Here is a 15,454-nt window from a genome sequence, read left to right on the forward strand (position 1 = left end):
GGCACGGCGGGCTGACGCGGGGGCGTCCCGGAGGAGGGGGCTGATTACCCATTATTAACTAGTTGCCGCCTAATAAGCCAGGAGCGGCGGGTGAGCGGCGCCGGCTGCGCGCGGGGAGGGTCCCGGTCCGGGGCGCAGCGCACTCGCGTGGCGCACGGCGGGCCGGCGCGCGGAGCCGGGGCGGGCCCGGGGGGCGGTGCAGACCCCGGGCGCGGGCGGCCCGCGGCGCCCCCTGGCTCTCGGCGCTCGGGGCCGGCGTAGCCCCGGGCGAGCGGGGCGCGGGCCGGGGCGGGGAGCTGCCCGCGCGCTCCATCCCCTCCCCCCCCCCGGGCGGGCGGCCGGGGGGAGGGCGGGCGGCGGCGGCCCGCCGTATATATCTCGGCGCACCCCGCCAGGTCGCGCACAGCGCCCCGAGCCCAGGCGCCTCCCCGCCCCCTCCCCGCGCTCCGCGGCGGCGGCGGCAGCAGTAGCAGCAATATGGCTGTTGATGGGTGTTCGGGGTGGCGCTGGCGGCGGGAGGAGCTCCCCCGAGCCCCTGCGCCGGCTGCCCGTTGCTAGCTATGGCAAATGGTGGCGGCGGCGGCGGCGGCAGCAGTAGCGGCGGCGGCGGCGGCGGCGGAGGCAGCAGTCTTAGAATGAGTAGCAATATCCACGCGAACCATCTCAGCCTAGACGCGTCCTCCTCCTCCTCCTCTTCCTCCTCCTCTTCTTCCTCCTCCTCCTCTTCCTCCTCGTCCTCGGTCCACGAGCCCAAGATGGATGCGCTCATCATCCCGGTGACCATGGAGGTGCCGTGCGACAGCCGGGGCCAGCGCATGTGGTGGGCTTTCCTGGCCTCCTCCATGGTGACTTTCTTCGGGGGCCTCTTCATCATCTTGCTCTGGCGGACGCTCAAGTACCTGTGGACCGTTTGCTGCCACTGCGGGGGCAAGACGAAGGTAACGCGCGCCCCGGGCGCCCGCCCCCTGCGCCAGCCCACCTCCTCGCTCCTCACCGCGCCGTGCCGCCCTCCATCCCTGCCTGCCTTCCCCGCGCCGCCTGCCCTTCCCTCCGCTCTCCCCGCGCCCCGCTTGGCGCGGCGGGCGGCGCGCCGGGGCTGAGGAGTGGCCCCCGACCGGTGCGCTCCGGGACGCGGACGCCCAGTCCCGTCCCCTTGTTTATGGCTGGGTCGCCGGCGGTTGCGGTTGGGGCCGGGCGGGGGTGGGGGGGAACGTGCGCCGCTCGGGGGCCGGGATGCGGGGTAGGGAGAGCGGAGCACGCGGGGCCCGAGGCCGCGGGGGCCTCCGGGTGCGTGTGCCGCCCGCCTCGCCCGCCGCGGCCGGGCTCCTGGTGGTGGGAGAGGGGGGAGCACGTCCGCCCGCACTCCAGAAACCTGTTGGGGAGACGAGTTCGTGGAATCGGACGGCAGGGGAAACCTTTTGGGCAGGGGAGAAAATTTTTTGGACTGGGAAATCCCGGGGGAGGAACCTGGCCAGAGGAAGTGTGGGGACCTCGGGGACAGCGAGGGAAAGTTGGGGAGCTGCATCCCAGTTTGGAGGCAACCCACGGAGGCTGCCACTTTAGGAATGTGGCGAGGTCGCACATCTGATGTCACCTTCCTCCCCATCCCTTAGATATTCTCGTGGAACATACCCCCGCCCCAAGTTCTTCAGCCTCTGTATTCTCGCCCCCACGCCACCCTCCTTAGGTCCCCGGAAACGCCGCCGGCGGCGGGGAGCTGGAGCAAGGAGGTCCGCGCGAGAGCCTCCGAGGCCGCGGTTTCGCGCGGAGCCTCCTCCCCGGCGCTTTTGAGGTGGCTGGATGTCGGCTTAAGCTATTCCTGGCGCAGAGACGCCCACCACCACCAAGGCTCACTACACCTTAAGTATGGTTGCTAGGCTGACTGCCTGGTCTGTCGCCGTGTCCCTAGAGATGTCCTCCCCTCCCACCCCCCTCCGCGCACTGGCTGAAGGTGAGGGGCTGGGGCAGTTTTTCACAGAAAACTGCAGAATGAAAAAGAAAGAACTGGAAAAAAGAGGGACCGAGCTGCATTGTGTTTGAGTAATTCCCATCCTGGGGACTTCGCGGCGCCAACATTTTCGGAGGGAGGGGAGATCAAAGGGAATAGGGGACCCGTTCAAGGTAGAGGCAGGTCTGGGTCCCACACCTTCTTCTAGTAAAGTTAATGCCAGGACCCCTCAAACTTCCACAGGGCTCCGCAACTTGTAGCAGCCTCCTTAGTTGCTATGGGAAGTAGGGAAGCCAGGGGCTGTGGGTGAAGGACAAGGGTGAACCCAGGCTCTCTCTCCTGATCATTAATTATACACCGCGCTGGGTGCTGGAGCTCAGCTGTGTTTTGTGGCAGCACATTTGTGTTTTGGAAAATACTGGTGTGTTGGAAATAAGGGAGAAAAATAAAAGCCATCTCTCTCTTCCTCCTCCTCCCACTTCTCCGGAGGCTTCCAGATGTTGGCCAGGCAGCTTTGGAGTTACCTCCTCCACACAGAGGTTTCTCCTTACTTGTCCAGGTGGGAAACCGCCCACGTTCCAGAGACGCAAACAGGCTAAGCAGACTCAGAACCACGAAACCCCCAGACCATGCTTCTTGCCTTAGCCTTCCTCTTAACTCCTTGTTCATAGACATGTTCACTCATCTCCTTCTCTCACGGTCCTTAGTCCTGGAGTTGTTTGTTTTTTTTCCTTTACTGAGAGTCCATGTCTGGCCTTAGGGGAGGGATAGCTCCTGGTCATGGGCATCTAAAATGTTCAAAACCACGGAGTGGTTTGGGAGCAGTTTTTAACAACCTCCTCATCCTTAAGGAATTGGGCATTCTCGATCGTAACGAAAACTTTTTCAATGAGTCAAAATAAGTTGTGGTGTTTTTATGATTGTGGGGTTTTAAACACAGCTTTCACGTCCTTTTACCCTAGGGGTCCATGGATGTCACAGCAGTCCCTGGGATGAAATGCTGATTGGACTGTTCACACAAAGAGTCCCTTTCATAAATGATGACCAAGCATAACTTGTGTCAATCTTCTCAAGAAAAGAGGTTTTTGGCAATGATCGTTAGAAAAAGCGATCCCTGTCTATTAGGCTGTACTTTGTAGCTCTGAGACTGACTGGGTTGACATAACTGGAAGTCTCTACAAAAAATCAGCCTGGGACAAGAGATGCTTGCAGTTGCTTGGGAGCTTATGAGGCGAGTGGAGGACGAGGTCAGGTCACTTTTAATACCATTAGCATGTACTTTAAAACACGCCCAGAATCTCGTAACAACTGCTCATTGATTTGGTCGCTTGAACCATGCGTAGCCAGCTCATTAATAGCAATTTAGGCCTCTTCTGAGCTTTTCTTTCTACCCCCGAGGGCTGTATTTTTACTGCCATCGTGGTTTTTTGTTCTTCATTCTTTTCACTTTTCAAGTATTTGATAGTTGTCGAAGTGTGGTGTAGAAGAATGCATCCGGCCTAAGCTTGGAATAATGATTTTAGTGCTAAGCTTCCCAAGCAAACCGAGACTGCTTATGCACAGAAGTCTGTCGGCCCTCAGCTGTGCTCGTCCTTACCCTCATTAAGTCCCAAGATGGTTTGACCAGGAGCTGGGGTCCCACAGAGGGCAGGTGTCTAGCATCTGAAATTCCACAGGAGGTCAGTTTCCACAGGGTGTCCTGACATCACACGTATTTGGCCTCTGGGAGAGCACCATCTTTTTTGATCAAAGGAAGCCAGGACTATGGGCGTGTCTCATGGGGCTTCTCATCTGATTCACACCTTTGGCCTCTGAATCTCAAGTGGTGAGTGACTTTACTGTTTTAAAAAGAATGGTATGTGGACTTTTTTGCCGGGGGAATCAGGGCACTAATCACATTTCCCCCTGTTGGGAACTTGGGCACAATCATCCAGAACTGTGTTCTTTGCCGTTCTTTTTCACATTATTGTTTTTCTCTGTTAGGTTTCATCAGAGGTCTGCGCTCACGAGGCTGTGACGTTTTGAGGTCCAATCCATTTGCAGACTGTAGTGAACAGTGAGCAGCCTAGGCAGCCTGGAGAGGGCCGTGACCTTGAAGAAGTCATTTAACATCTCTGGGCTCTTTTTCCTTGTGTTTAAAATGTGGAGATTAAATTCTGCAGCTTCTGATGCCCCTTCCTGCTCTGTGATTCAGTGTCAGTGCTTGGAAGGAGTTGAGAAACTACGGGAAAAGTTTCTAGCCCACAATGTGTTTTGCAGTTTTTCTGGCAAATTCTTTAGGAATTCAGCCTTGGAGTGCCTCTGTGTCTTTATTCCCACCTTCTCCTCTTCCAGCACACGGTCTGCTTCTCTTCAGATTAGTCTGGGGAAACCGAGGCTGGCTTTCTGAGGGAGCTGTGGCTTCCTCTGGGGAACTTGAACGTGGCCAGGCCTAGGCTTACACCCGCTCTCAGTCTGAGCTGTCCTCCCTGTAGAAGTTTGGGCTTAATCAAGCCCGGTGTGCATGTAATGAATTATTGAGGTGTCGTCTCCATGGCCGTGTCTGAGAAAACAACACGTTTTCTCTGTCAAGTTCATGACTAATATAAATATCAGATCCCATTATGGCTTGGTAACTCCCCAGGGTCTGGTCCAACGTATCCAATCAGGGCTAGAGCTCCAGTGCCTCAGAATTCTTGAGTCCAGATTGGCCCTGCTGCCTCACCTCGTCTTGGAGATTGCCAGCAACTGGACGACCTTCAGCTAATTCTCTCTGATCAGATCACTTAGGGCGGCCTTGGAGAAGCTCTCGGGTCCCAGTCACAGGGGAGTTCCCGCTGACCTTCCCTCGAGCAGAGGGCGTTTGCTTCCCGTTCCTGGCTCTCTCTGTGGAAATGCACACTCTGTGAGGGACTCGGCAGTCAGACCCAAGTGCCGATCCTGGATCTCACAGTTATGAGCAGGGCGTCTTTGGCTGGCAGCCATCTGGAGCCTTGATTTCTTCATGTGTAGAAGGAGTATAATGGTGCGTCCTTGGTAGGATGCTTATGACGAGTAGCAACCGTGGGTACAGAGAGCCCAGCCCGTGCCTGGCACTGAGCAGGTTCCCTGTAACTAGCTCCACGGAGTGGTCAGTTTGTTTTCTCCTCTATTCCTTGAATGATTTTGGCCCCAGGGGGGCACAGACTACAGCACATAGAACTTTCTTCTGGCCCAGAAGGAACCTCTAGACTCTGAAGTCTGCTGTCCTTGGGTCCAACAACCACTTCGGGTCAGATGGAGATTTGGGCTCATGGCTCTCGGCCGTTGCAGGCTGGGGGGTGGGGTGGGGCAGCCAGTGAGGGCTCCTGTGTTTTGACGGTGGCTGTTTGGATGGTGGGGACCTCAGTGGCCTGGTGTTGACTATATTGAACCCGTGGGTCTCCAGGAGTGGTAGACCTAGACCATGTGAGCTGTTTGGTAGATGGGCAGGGCTGGCCAATGTCACACCATTAAGGGACTACATCCATCCCTGTTACCCCAGTCCAGAGCTCGCAGACCTGTTCCCCTGATGATGTCACCGTTCCCTGGCCAGGGTTCTCTGTACCCGCACCAGCTTTCCTCAGAACAGTGTTTCCCAAAGTGTGTTCAGGGGAGTACCTGCCTTTACCTTGTGAAAAACGTTGCGAGTCATGGCACACCTGAGCAGCCCCTTGGAGAGTCACATCACAAGGCTTGGAGAAGTCCTGTGGTAGAGAAATTGGTTAAGCTGAGCTTAACTGTGCTCCCTCTGAGCTGACTTGCCCAGCGTCAAGCCCGCTGTGGCGTACCCAAGGGTCATCCTGTGACCTTGGGCAAGGACTTTGCTGCTTTGTGCCTCCGTTTCCTCAGCTGCAAATTGGGAGTTGTCACAGGGCACAGCCCTGTGGGGTAGGTACTCTATCTAGCCCTATTCTATAGACTTTCCTAGGAGGACACTGGTGCCCTGAAGCCTTGGGCTGACTCTGTATCCAGGTGCGCTGGGGGGACGTAGCCCACCATGCATCCGAGGAAAGGAAGAGCTGCCCTATCATTTGGCCTGGGGCAGAAAGAATTCCAAGGCCAAGACCAAGTGGCCCCTGTTTGCCTTGCTACTGTTCTCCTTCCTGGATGGGGCATTCATTGGGTGCCTGGTAGTGGGGAGTAAGTGCTTGCTTTGGGTCTCTCTCTCTGTCTCACTAGGGCAAGAGAAGTATGCCGTTGAAATAGGCTGGCCCTGGACTGCAGTGCCAGGACCTCATGCTCGAGGTGGGCAGCTGGGGTGTCCTCGCTCACGGTGGCGGTGGCCGTGCCAACCTGCGTATCACAGCAGCCCACCCCACCTTCTTGGGCCTTCAGAGCCATGGAGCCCCTGGAGGGCTGCCTCTGTGGCTCCGGTGGGAAGGACTGCCCTTATGCAGTGACGTTGCAGCTCCCGGGCCCTGCGGGGAATCCTGGGCTTCGTGGACAGGTGTCTAGGGGTCAGACAAGGTCAGGCCTCCTGCAGGACCTTTGAAATTCCACAGCCTTTCAGGACCCTGCAGGGAGCAGACCAAAAGTGCCTCCTTTTTTGAAATGCTTCTTGAGTGGGGGGACTCCTGGCCCTGGGCGCACAGGGAAGGAATCTCAGCCTCCGAGCAGGGATGTCCTAGCATTCTGGGTAGAAGTCTTAAGGAATGTTCGTTCAGTTGGATATCAGATCTCTGCTTCCAAGGGCCAGAGAGATCATTTGTTGGTCTAGTCCTGGGGCTTCTCCCACCTTACTATGCATAGGAATCCCTTGGGGAGCCATTAAAATGCAGCTTGTGATTCCGAGGTATTGCAGACAGGGGTGGGGGGGGGCATTGCAGACAGGGGTGGGGGGAGTGGCGAGTGGGTCCCTGCTATGCAGACCAGGTGGAGAGGGTTGGGCTCAGGCCCCTCTGAGCCGCTATGTGCTGTGTCTGGGCCCTTCCTGCAAGAGCTGACTCTTCGGGTGCCTGCTCCTGAGGAACCCACAAGTGCTGCTGGTTTGGGGGTGGGGGCTGGCTGCCAGGGCTGCGTTCTGAGGAGGTACAGAGTGTGGTCTGTGTGTGGCCCGCCCAGCAATGTGTGGGCTCTCCCTCGTGCCAGTCGGTTACACGGCAAGGGGTGAGGCTTCCCGAAGTCCAGGAGGCCAACTCAGCCAAACCACCTCCTTGCTAGATTAAAGGCTCATGGTGTCGCCAGGGCTGCACTGTGGTGATGCTCCAGGAAGCCGGCAGCTGGCCACTCCCTCTGGGGTGTTTGAAGTCAGCGGGCAGCAGAACTGCAAGCCTGATTTTCCGCAGGGACCTGGGTGGGACTTCCCAAATGGAGGGTTCAGCTTAAAAGGATTGGACTCAAGATAGATCTCGAGTGTGGGGAGTCCAGGGCGGGTGGGGGGAGCCCTGTGCCTCCCCCCACCCCCCAGCTGTTCTTCTGAAGGATTCTAGCAGGTGACAGGGAAAGGAGCTCCTTTTGTCACCTTAGCACGGTCCTTTGCAACTCCCACTTTTTCCTTGGGGACTTTTTCCTTGTGATGTTCTGTTTATGTCGTTCCATTGTCAAAGAGGAGAAGCTGGAGTAAACTCTCAGCCAAAAGCATCATTAGAGCCAGAATGAAGAAGGGCTTAGCACAATGTCCAGAATAGGTCCTCAGATTAATGGTACGGTTATGATTGTGGTTGTTGATTTTGCTTTTATGAGCCCAAAACCGAGCTGGTGCCAGGGAAAAAAGAAGACCCAGTTGTGATTTTCTTTGACAGGGTGAGAGGAAGAAACCAGTTGTGTTCTCCTGGGGCATGCAGATGTCTGGTCTCTGAGTTGCCTGCAAACCCCTTGAGGGCAGGAACTGAGTCCTATAAACACAAGCACACACCTGTGCTGGGAAGGCCCTTTCCTCAGTGCTGAGCTGGGGGCTGGGTGGGAGTGTAGTGGGTGCAAATACATGTTGCTGCTTTTTCTGGGTAATTCATTAGAAGCTATCGAAAAAGTCTGGGTGAAAGGGAGGGGCTTGATTTGGTGACACGATGATGTTTGATTCATTCCTGGGTTTCAGTTATTTGTACCACCCAGGTCTCTCTTTCTCTCTCTCGGCCAGTGGCCAGCAAGGCTTCAGTTCCTGATGGACAGGTGTTTGTGCGCTGGATGAGCCAGGAAGGGGAGGGAAAGGCAGCTTCAGAATAACGAAAGATGGAATTTGCTTTGTTTTCGGCATTCTTTGGTGATTGTCTTTGTCTAATTGCCAATTTGGAAATGTAGTTGACACTCTGGGTCCAGAATGGATATACTTAACATCCTCATCTCCCTGTAAGATCTCATTACCTGTATGACTAATGCTTCTTTACATGGCCAAATGTGAAATTATTCAAGATATCTCATTCACTTTGTATTCTCCTTGCTGTTTCATTGGCCTCCATACCTGGTTTTCCGAGGGCCCCAGATCTGGTTTACTCTGGACATTTCAAAGGTAATTAGCTGAAATGCCTGTATTCCTCTCTTCTCTCCTTCCTGCTGCCTCCCTCCATCCCTCCCTCCCTCCCTCCCTTCTTCCCTTCCTTCCTTCTCTTCTTCCATAGTGACTCCTGCCAAGTCTGGGAGCAGAGACTGAAGTTGGCAGATCAGTGGACAGCAAACAGAGACTTGATCTCACTAGCTTAGAAGCGCATGGCATTACGAAGTCATAGAGGTGGAAGGGAGATTTAGGACCTGGGTTCTACTTCCTCCCCAGTGCCAGTGCTAGGAGCCCTGTGGGCCATCATCAGAGGGGTTGGAGTTGTTCATGATCTGAGGCCGCTCTTTCGTGGAGGACAGCCCACTTTGGAATGAATGGAAAGATCTTTCTCTTGGCACTAACCCCTCTTTTTTTCTGGTCTGTTTCCCTGACACACAGAACAAATCTTGGTGGATGATAGATTTCAGGTTCTAAATCCAGCCCAGGAAGGCCCAGGGCTGGATGGTGGTTAAAATCAGCAATATTGCTGGGGGGTCTCCCCCTCTCAGGCTACTTTCTTTTTCTCTTAATGACTTCCTGGTGTCCTTCACCGGGGGTTGTGACGTTTCTCCTTGTCCTGTTCCCCAAAGTTTGGAAAGTGGCCCATTTCACTGTTGTTTCTGATCGCTTGCCCTCCAGAATGTGTCTGGTCTTGTTGGAAGCTGTGGGTGGAGGTTTTGGCTGTGCCCCGGCCATCAGGTTACCTCTTTGTCAGAGACACATGCACTATGTTCCAAAGTTTAGTTCCCTTCACGGTTCAGTGTTGGGCTTGGCTGGGAGCAGATATGATTCTGGGGCCATGCCTGGAATCCAGATGAGGAGTGTGAATCCTTTGTGAAGACGCCTCTGTTGAACTCTACTTTTTAGGTGTTGGCTGTTCCCGAAGGAGACTTTCTGCTCTTTTTGCACCATTTAAGTAGAGCTGCTCCTTAAGATTGAGGGTTGTTTCTCTCAAACACTCTTCTTACCTCTTCTCTGGGCTTCCATATACCACAGTCGCCATTTCTCCTATTCTGTGGAATAGAAAGAAACCAGAAAAGAAAAGAGAATGTGCAAGAGGAGAAGGCGAGGGACAGTAGGGGGTAGAGGGAGATGTTCACACAATGAAACATAGAATTTCTCTTCTGGGAGTTAGAGGTCGGTTAAATATCTAATCGGATGGATTTTCTTTTTAGTTCGTGCACCTTTGTCTTAATGAGTAAGTCAGGACAATGAGTGAGTAAGTGACCTTACCCCCAAGGAGTGAGGTGTTATGTAAAGACCAGTAGAAGGATTGATTTCACTTTTGGAAGATTTTAGCACTTCCAGTGAGAAGTATTGTCTAGCTAAGTGATAGTATGGAGCCCGGGTGGCCCGTGGCTCACAGACTGGGGTCCCAGGCCCCGTGGGGATATTTTTTGGGTACCTGTTATACAGGAGCAGAACCCTGCCCTTCTTGGGGAGAACCTGCTCCCTTGACTTGTTTTCTCTCTATGTGACTTTGGAGTATAGACCCTTTATGGCTCTGGAAGGGGAAAAAGTGGGTATCCAATGATCATCAAGTGGAGAACTCAGAGAAGGGGCTCTCAGGCTTGTAGGAAGGTTTGGAAGATGGCAGGGTTTATCCAAGTATTGGGGATTTTCATGACCAACGTTATCTGACAACAGCTTTATATACATTGTTTTTTTCTTCTTTGTGCATCTGGGCGTAGTTTTCATGAAGTGCTTTAGGAAAGGGCTCCCAGGAATTGTTTTGTCTACCCATGAATTATGGCCATTTCTCCTGTGGATTGTGTCAGCCACAGCTGATCAGTGTAAGATTCTCGAAGGGTGTAGGAATGGTGTCTTTAGCCCACAAGAGAAGTCAGTGGTTTGTTTCAGTCTTAAAAATGGCATCCTGGGGCGCCTGGGTGGCTCAGTGGGTTAAAGCCTCTGCCTTTGGCTCAGGTCATGATCCCGGGGTCCTGGGATCGAGCCCCGCATCCGGCTCTCTGCTCAGCAGGGAGTCTGCTTCCTCCTCTCTCTCTGCCTGCCTGTCTGCCTATTTGTGATCTCTCTCTGTCAAATAAATAAATAAAATCTTAAAAAAAAAATGGCATCCTTTCCTTAAGCTCATGTTCAACCCTATTTTCCTCATAAGATTTCTTTTTTTCTTTTTTTTTTTTAATTGAGGTATAGTTGGAATACAGTACTATATTAGTTTCTGGCGCAAACATAATTTGATATTTATATCTTGTGAAATGATCACGACAATAAGTCTAGTATCTGTCACCATATATGGTTACAGAATTTTTTTCTTGTTATGAGGTCTTTTAAGATCTATTCTTGTAACAATTTTTGAATATGCAACATAGTATTATTAATAATAGTTACTTTGCTATGCATTAGATCCCCATGACTTACGATTTTATAATGGCAAGTTTATATCTTTCTTTACCTATTTCTTACACCCTGCATTCCCAGCTTTGGCAACTACCAGCCTGTTCTCCGTTTATCTTTGACCACCCCCCCTTTTTTTTTTTTTGGAGATTTCACATATAAGTGAGATCGTATGGTATTTCTCTTTTTCTGTCTGACTTATTTTTTACTTTACTTAGCATAATGCCCTCAATCCATGGTAGATGGCAAGATTTCATTCTTTTTTATGGCTGAATAATACTCCATTGTCTGTCTGGCTATCTTTCTTTCATCTATCACATTTTCTTTATCCATTCCTCTGTCAATGGACACTTAGGTTGTTTCTGTATCTTGCATATTGTAAATAATGCTGTAATGAACATGGGGGTGCATATATCTTTTTGATTGGTATTTTTGGTTTCTTTGGATAAATGCCCCTAAATGGAATTGCTGCATCATATGGTAATTCTATTTTTAATTTTTTTGAGGAATCTCCATAGTGTTTTCCAGAGTGGCTGCACCAGTTTACAGTCTCACCAACAGTGTACACAGGCTCCCTTTTCTCCACATCCATGCCATGTTATCTCTTTCTGATAATAGCCATTCTAACAGGTGTGAGGTGATGGCTCATTGTAGTTTTTTAAAAAAGATTTTATTTATTTATTTGACAGAGAGGCAGAGAGAGAGCACAAGCAGGGGGAGTGGCAGGCAGAGAGAGAGGGAGAAACAGATTCCCCGCTGAGTGGGGAGCACTATGTGGGGCTCGATCCCAGGACCCTGAGATCATGACCTGAGCAGAAGGTAGACGATTAAACCCACTGAGCCCCCCAGTCACCTGTCATTGTAGTTTTGGTTTGCATCTCCCTGATGATGAGTGATGAGTGATGTTGAACATCTGTTGGCCTTCTGGATGTCCTCTTTGGAGAAGTGTCCAAAATGGGATCTTCTGCCCATTTTTAAATATCAGATTGTTTGCTTTTGTTTCTCCTTTGTTATTGAATTATATATGTTCTTTACATATTTTAGATATTTTAGATATTTAGATATTTTAGATATTTTAGATATTAACCCCTTATCAGATATATGATTTGCAAGTATTTTCTCCCAGTCAGCAGGTTGCGTTTTCATTTTGTTGATGGTTTCCTTTGTTGCACAAAGGTTCGTTTAGTTTGATGTAGTTCCACTTGTCTATTTTTGCTCTATTTTTGTTTTTAGTGTCAAATCGAGTACATCGTGGCCAAGACTGATGTCAAGGTGCTTACTGTCTGTGTTTTCTTCTAGCAGTTTTGTGGTTTCGAGTCTTACATTCAGGTCTTTCATCCATCTTTAAGATTTCTTTTTTAACTGCACTGTTTTACACTTTTATCCTCAGTCGTAAGTGGACTATATATTCATTGTAACAATTTACAGCAAGGCATCAGGAAAGGAAAAAAGGACACCTCATACCCACTGGGATGGCTACTATTAAAAAAAAAAGCAACCCAGAAAATAACAAGTGTTGGCTAAGCTGTGAGGATTTGGAATCCTTGTGCATTGTTGATGGGAATATAAAATGATACAGTCACTGTGGAAAAAAGTATGGTGGTTCCTCAAAAAAAAAAAATTAAAAATTGGATTACCATATGATTCAGCAATTCCACTTCTGGGTACAAATCCAAAAGAAGATATTTGCACACCCATGTTCATAGTAGCATTATTCATAAAAGCCAAAAGGTGGAAGTCACCCAAATGTTCACTGACAGGATGAATGAAAAAACAAAATGTACTATATACATACAGCGGCATATTATTCAGCCGTATAAAGAAAGGAATTTCTAAAACATGCTACAATGTGGATGAACCTTGACGATGTTATGCTAAGTGAAATGGGCCAGGCACTAAAGGACAAAAACTGTATGATTCTATTTATATGAAGTACCTAGAATAGTCAAATTCATAAAGATTGAAGTAGAATGGTAGTTACAAGGGACTATGGTGGGGGGGGGACGGGGAGTTGTGTAATGGGTACAAAGTTTCAGTTTGGCAAGAAGGAAACATTCTGTCCAACAATGTGAATATACTTTATACTCCTGAACTGTACACTTAGATGTACAGTTAGGATGGTTAAGTTCTATGCTATGCCTGTTTTACCAGAATTTAAAAAAAAAAAAGGAAAAAAAATTCCTTCAAGCCCTACCTCCTGGAGATGACCCCCCATTATCTTTGGGCACATTTTCTTCCCAGACACATTCTTCACTGTGGTGCTCATGTTTGTCCTTGGGGCAGCTAGTAATTTTCCTCTAGGGGTTGGTAAATGGCAGCCCCATGAGAAGCACCCAGCCTGACCTCTTTTGATTTAGATGGTGTCCACACTGAGAACAGACAGAACAACCCTCCTTCTGCTCCTGGAGCCTTGTTTAATGGTGTCTCTTCTTTTCTTTCTTTCTTTCTTTTAGATTTTATTTATTATTTGACATAGGGGAGAGAGATCACAAGTAGGCAGAGAGGCAGGCAGAAAGAGAAGGGGAAGCAGGCTCCCTGCTGAGCAGAGAACCAGATGCGGGGCTCGATCCCAGGATCCTGAGCTCATGACCTGAGCCGAGGGCAGAGGTTTAACCCACTGAACCACCCAGGCGCCCCAATGGTGTCTATTCTTAGAGTGAAGTTAAAGGCTGCTGGAGTTTTGATTTTTGACATATGAGTGGCTCTGGTGTCTTAGGCAAATCATTGTCGCTGGGCCTCAGTTTTCTTATATGTAGCATGTTCTCTGATTCAGTGATCTCAATATATAACCACTTCTTTCATCAGATTCTAAAATTATCATTTGTGGGGCGGCTGGGTGGTTCAGTGGATTAAGCCTCTGCCTTTGGCTCAGGTCGTGATCTCAGGGTCCTGGGATCGAGCCCCACATCGGGCTCTCTGCTCAGCATGGAGCCTGCTTACCCCTTCCCCTGCCTGCCTCTCTACCTACTTGTGATCTCTCGCTCTCTCTCTCTGTCAAATAAATAAATAAAATCTTAAAAAAAAATTGTCATTTGTACCTGATGAAGAACCCAAGAGCAAATCATTCAAGGCAGATGGGTAGCTCTGGTTCTATTATAAATCACGAGAGTGAAATCGGACTGATGTGTCCCCAAGACATCAGTACTGGCTTTGATGAGGTGGCATATTTAAGAATTATGATCTAAGGATATAGACCTTTTTGGAAATACCCTCAAACTTGTCATTAAAAAAAAAAAAAATCTCAGAAGTAGGATTTTAGGACTCTGCTATTACTTCTAAGGAAATAGCCACATCACTGTTGGGGTTTTAGTTGTAATTTTTGGTGTGGAGGCAAGGCTGAAGATGGCTTAGATTACAGACCGAAAGTGGTGCACTGTGATAGGCTGGCTTTGTGGAGGTTGGGCATAAAGAGAAACCTCTCATTAAAGAGAAGGTGGGGCAAATCAACCTACTTGGATGCTTTTCCTTGACTTGCCCCAGAAGGCAACCCTGGAGTGAGAATGCTCCTCTTGGCTCTGTTGCGTGGAGCATTCCAGCCTCGAGAAGCCAGGATGGGATGATCAGAGCTTCTGTGGTAAAGGAGCGAGTATCTGAAGGGAGGATCCCCACACGCTCAATAACTTCTGAAATGAAATCGCCCTGCCCCCAAACTGTGAGCGGCTAGTTCATGACAACGGACCGAGTAGTCTTGGGTTACATAACATCAGTAAGATCATGCTACCGGGGGCCACGGATTGTAGTTTAACTTGTCACAGACACATTACACCAGCGCTTCACGGATCTGCAAGGTTCCAGGTAGCTTTTGGATATTACCGAGTGAACTGGCGGTGTGTGTAGGGCTTGACGAAGCCCAGACAAAAGTACTTCTTTAGATTTTTCTGTCGTGTCGTTATGCTCATATCAGGGGGTGCGGACATCCTGCGAGTATTTCTTACAAAACGAAACTGAAAATTGAGAGGGTAGTTATTGTATCTGCTGTACTGAATGGTTGATGTATAGCCACGAACCAGATATGACAGAGATTTCTACAACTCTGGGTACCTTTTCATTTTCTGGTGACAGGCAGTGCCAGCGCTATATTTTTAATTGGTCCCTTCTTTAAGTCAGGAGCTGAAATGTTATCATGCAAATCTCTCCTGAGTTGCATGGAAACTAATAAAATCACAAAGGTTTCTATTTGTACTCTATGAACACAGACTGTAATGAAGCTGAAACAGCCATCTCTAGGGGATGGTGCTATTTAAATGCAAGGCAGGGCTTTCAAAGGATTCTAATGGTGAAAAGAGAAACCAGCAAGCGAGTGGTTCCCTGCTTGCCTCCCTACCTCTCCGGCGCCTCTTCACCTACACTCTTCTGTACTGTACTTCCTGACTTCAGGAAGAACTAATTTAAAACAAAGACCTCTAATCTCTAATATATCCTGTCTGTCACCTGTTGTAGCAAACAGCAGTCGGCTCTCAGACAGCCTTTCTTGGCCATGTGCTCCTCCTCCGCAGACATGGCATGGTTCCCTACCCTTATTGGTGCTTTTGTTTTGGTAAGTCTATGTGAATTGGAGTAACTGACTTTTTAGGGAAAAAAATTAATAACAAACTCTTTTCGAGTACTTACTATGCATCGCTGTTTTAAGCTCCTTATGTTTATTTTAGCTAACCTTCAAAATAGTCCTATGGAGTAAC

General features: G+C 49.9%; 1 protein-coding gene across 5 annotated transcripts in view; it reads left to right on the top strand.

Annotated features, from left to right (window-relative positions):
* Positions 1-400: 400 nt before the first annotated feature.
* The window catches only part of KCNMA1 (potassium calcium-activated channel subfamily M alpha 1), a gene marked incomplete at both ends in the record, with an annotated part of 724,384 nt that continues 709,330 nt past the window's right edge, over positions 401-15,454 (top strand). For 4 of the 5 annotated variants that reach the window (XM_080822610.1, XM_080822608.1, XM_080822611.1 and 1 more), the window contains one exon: positions 401-938. In XM_080822610.1, coding sequence (XP_080678736.1) covers positions 561-938 — 378 coding nt within the window. The remainder of the gene's footprint in view (positions 939-15,454) is intronic. The other variant, XM_080822612.1, reaches the window with a different exon arrangement.

This window comes from Martes martes (genome assembly GCF_963455335.1).
Source record: "Martes martes genome assembly, chromosome: 14".
Classification (NCBI taxonomy): domain Eukaryota; kingdom Metazoa; phylum Chordata; class Mammalia; order Carnivora; family Mustelidae; genus Martes; species Martes martes.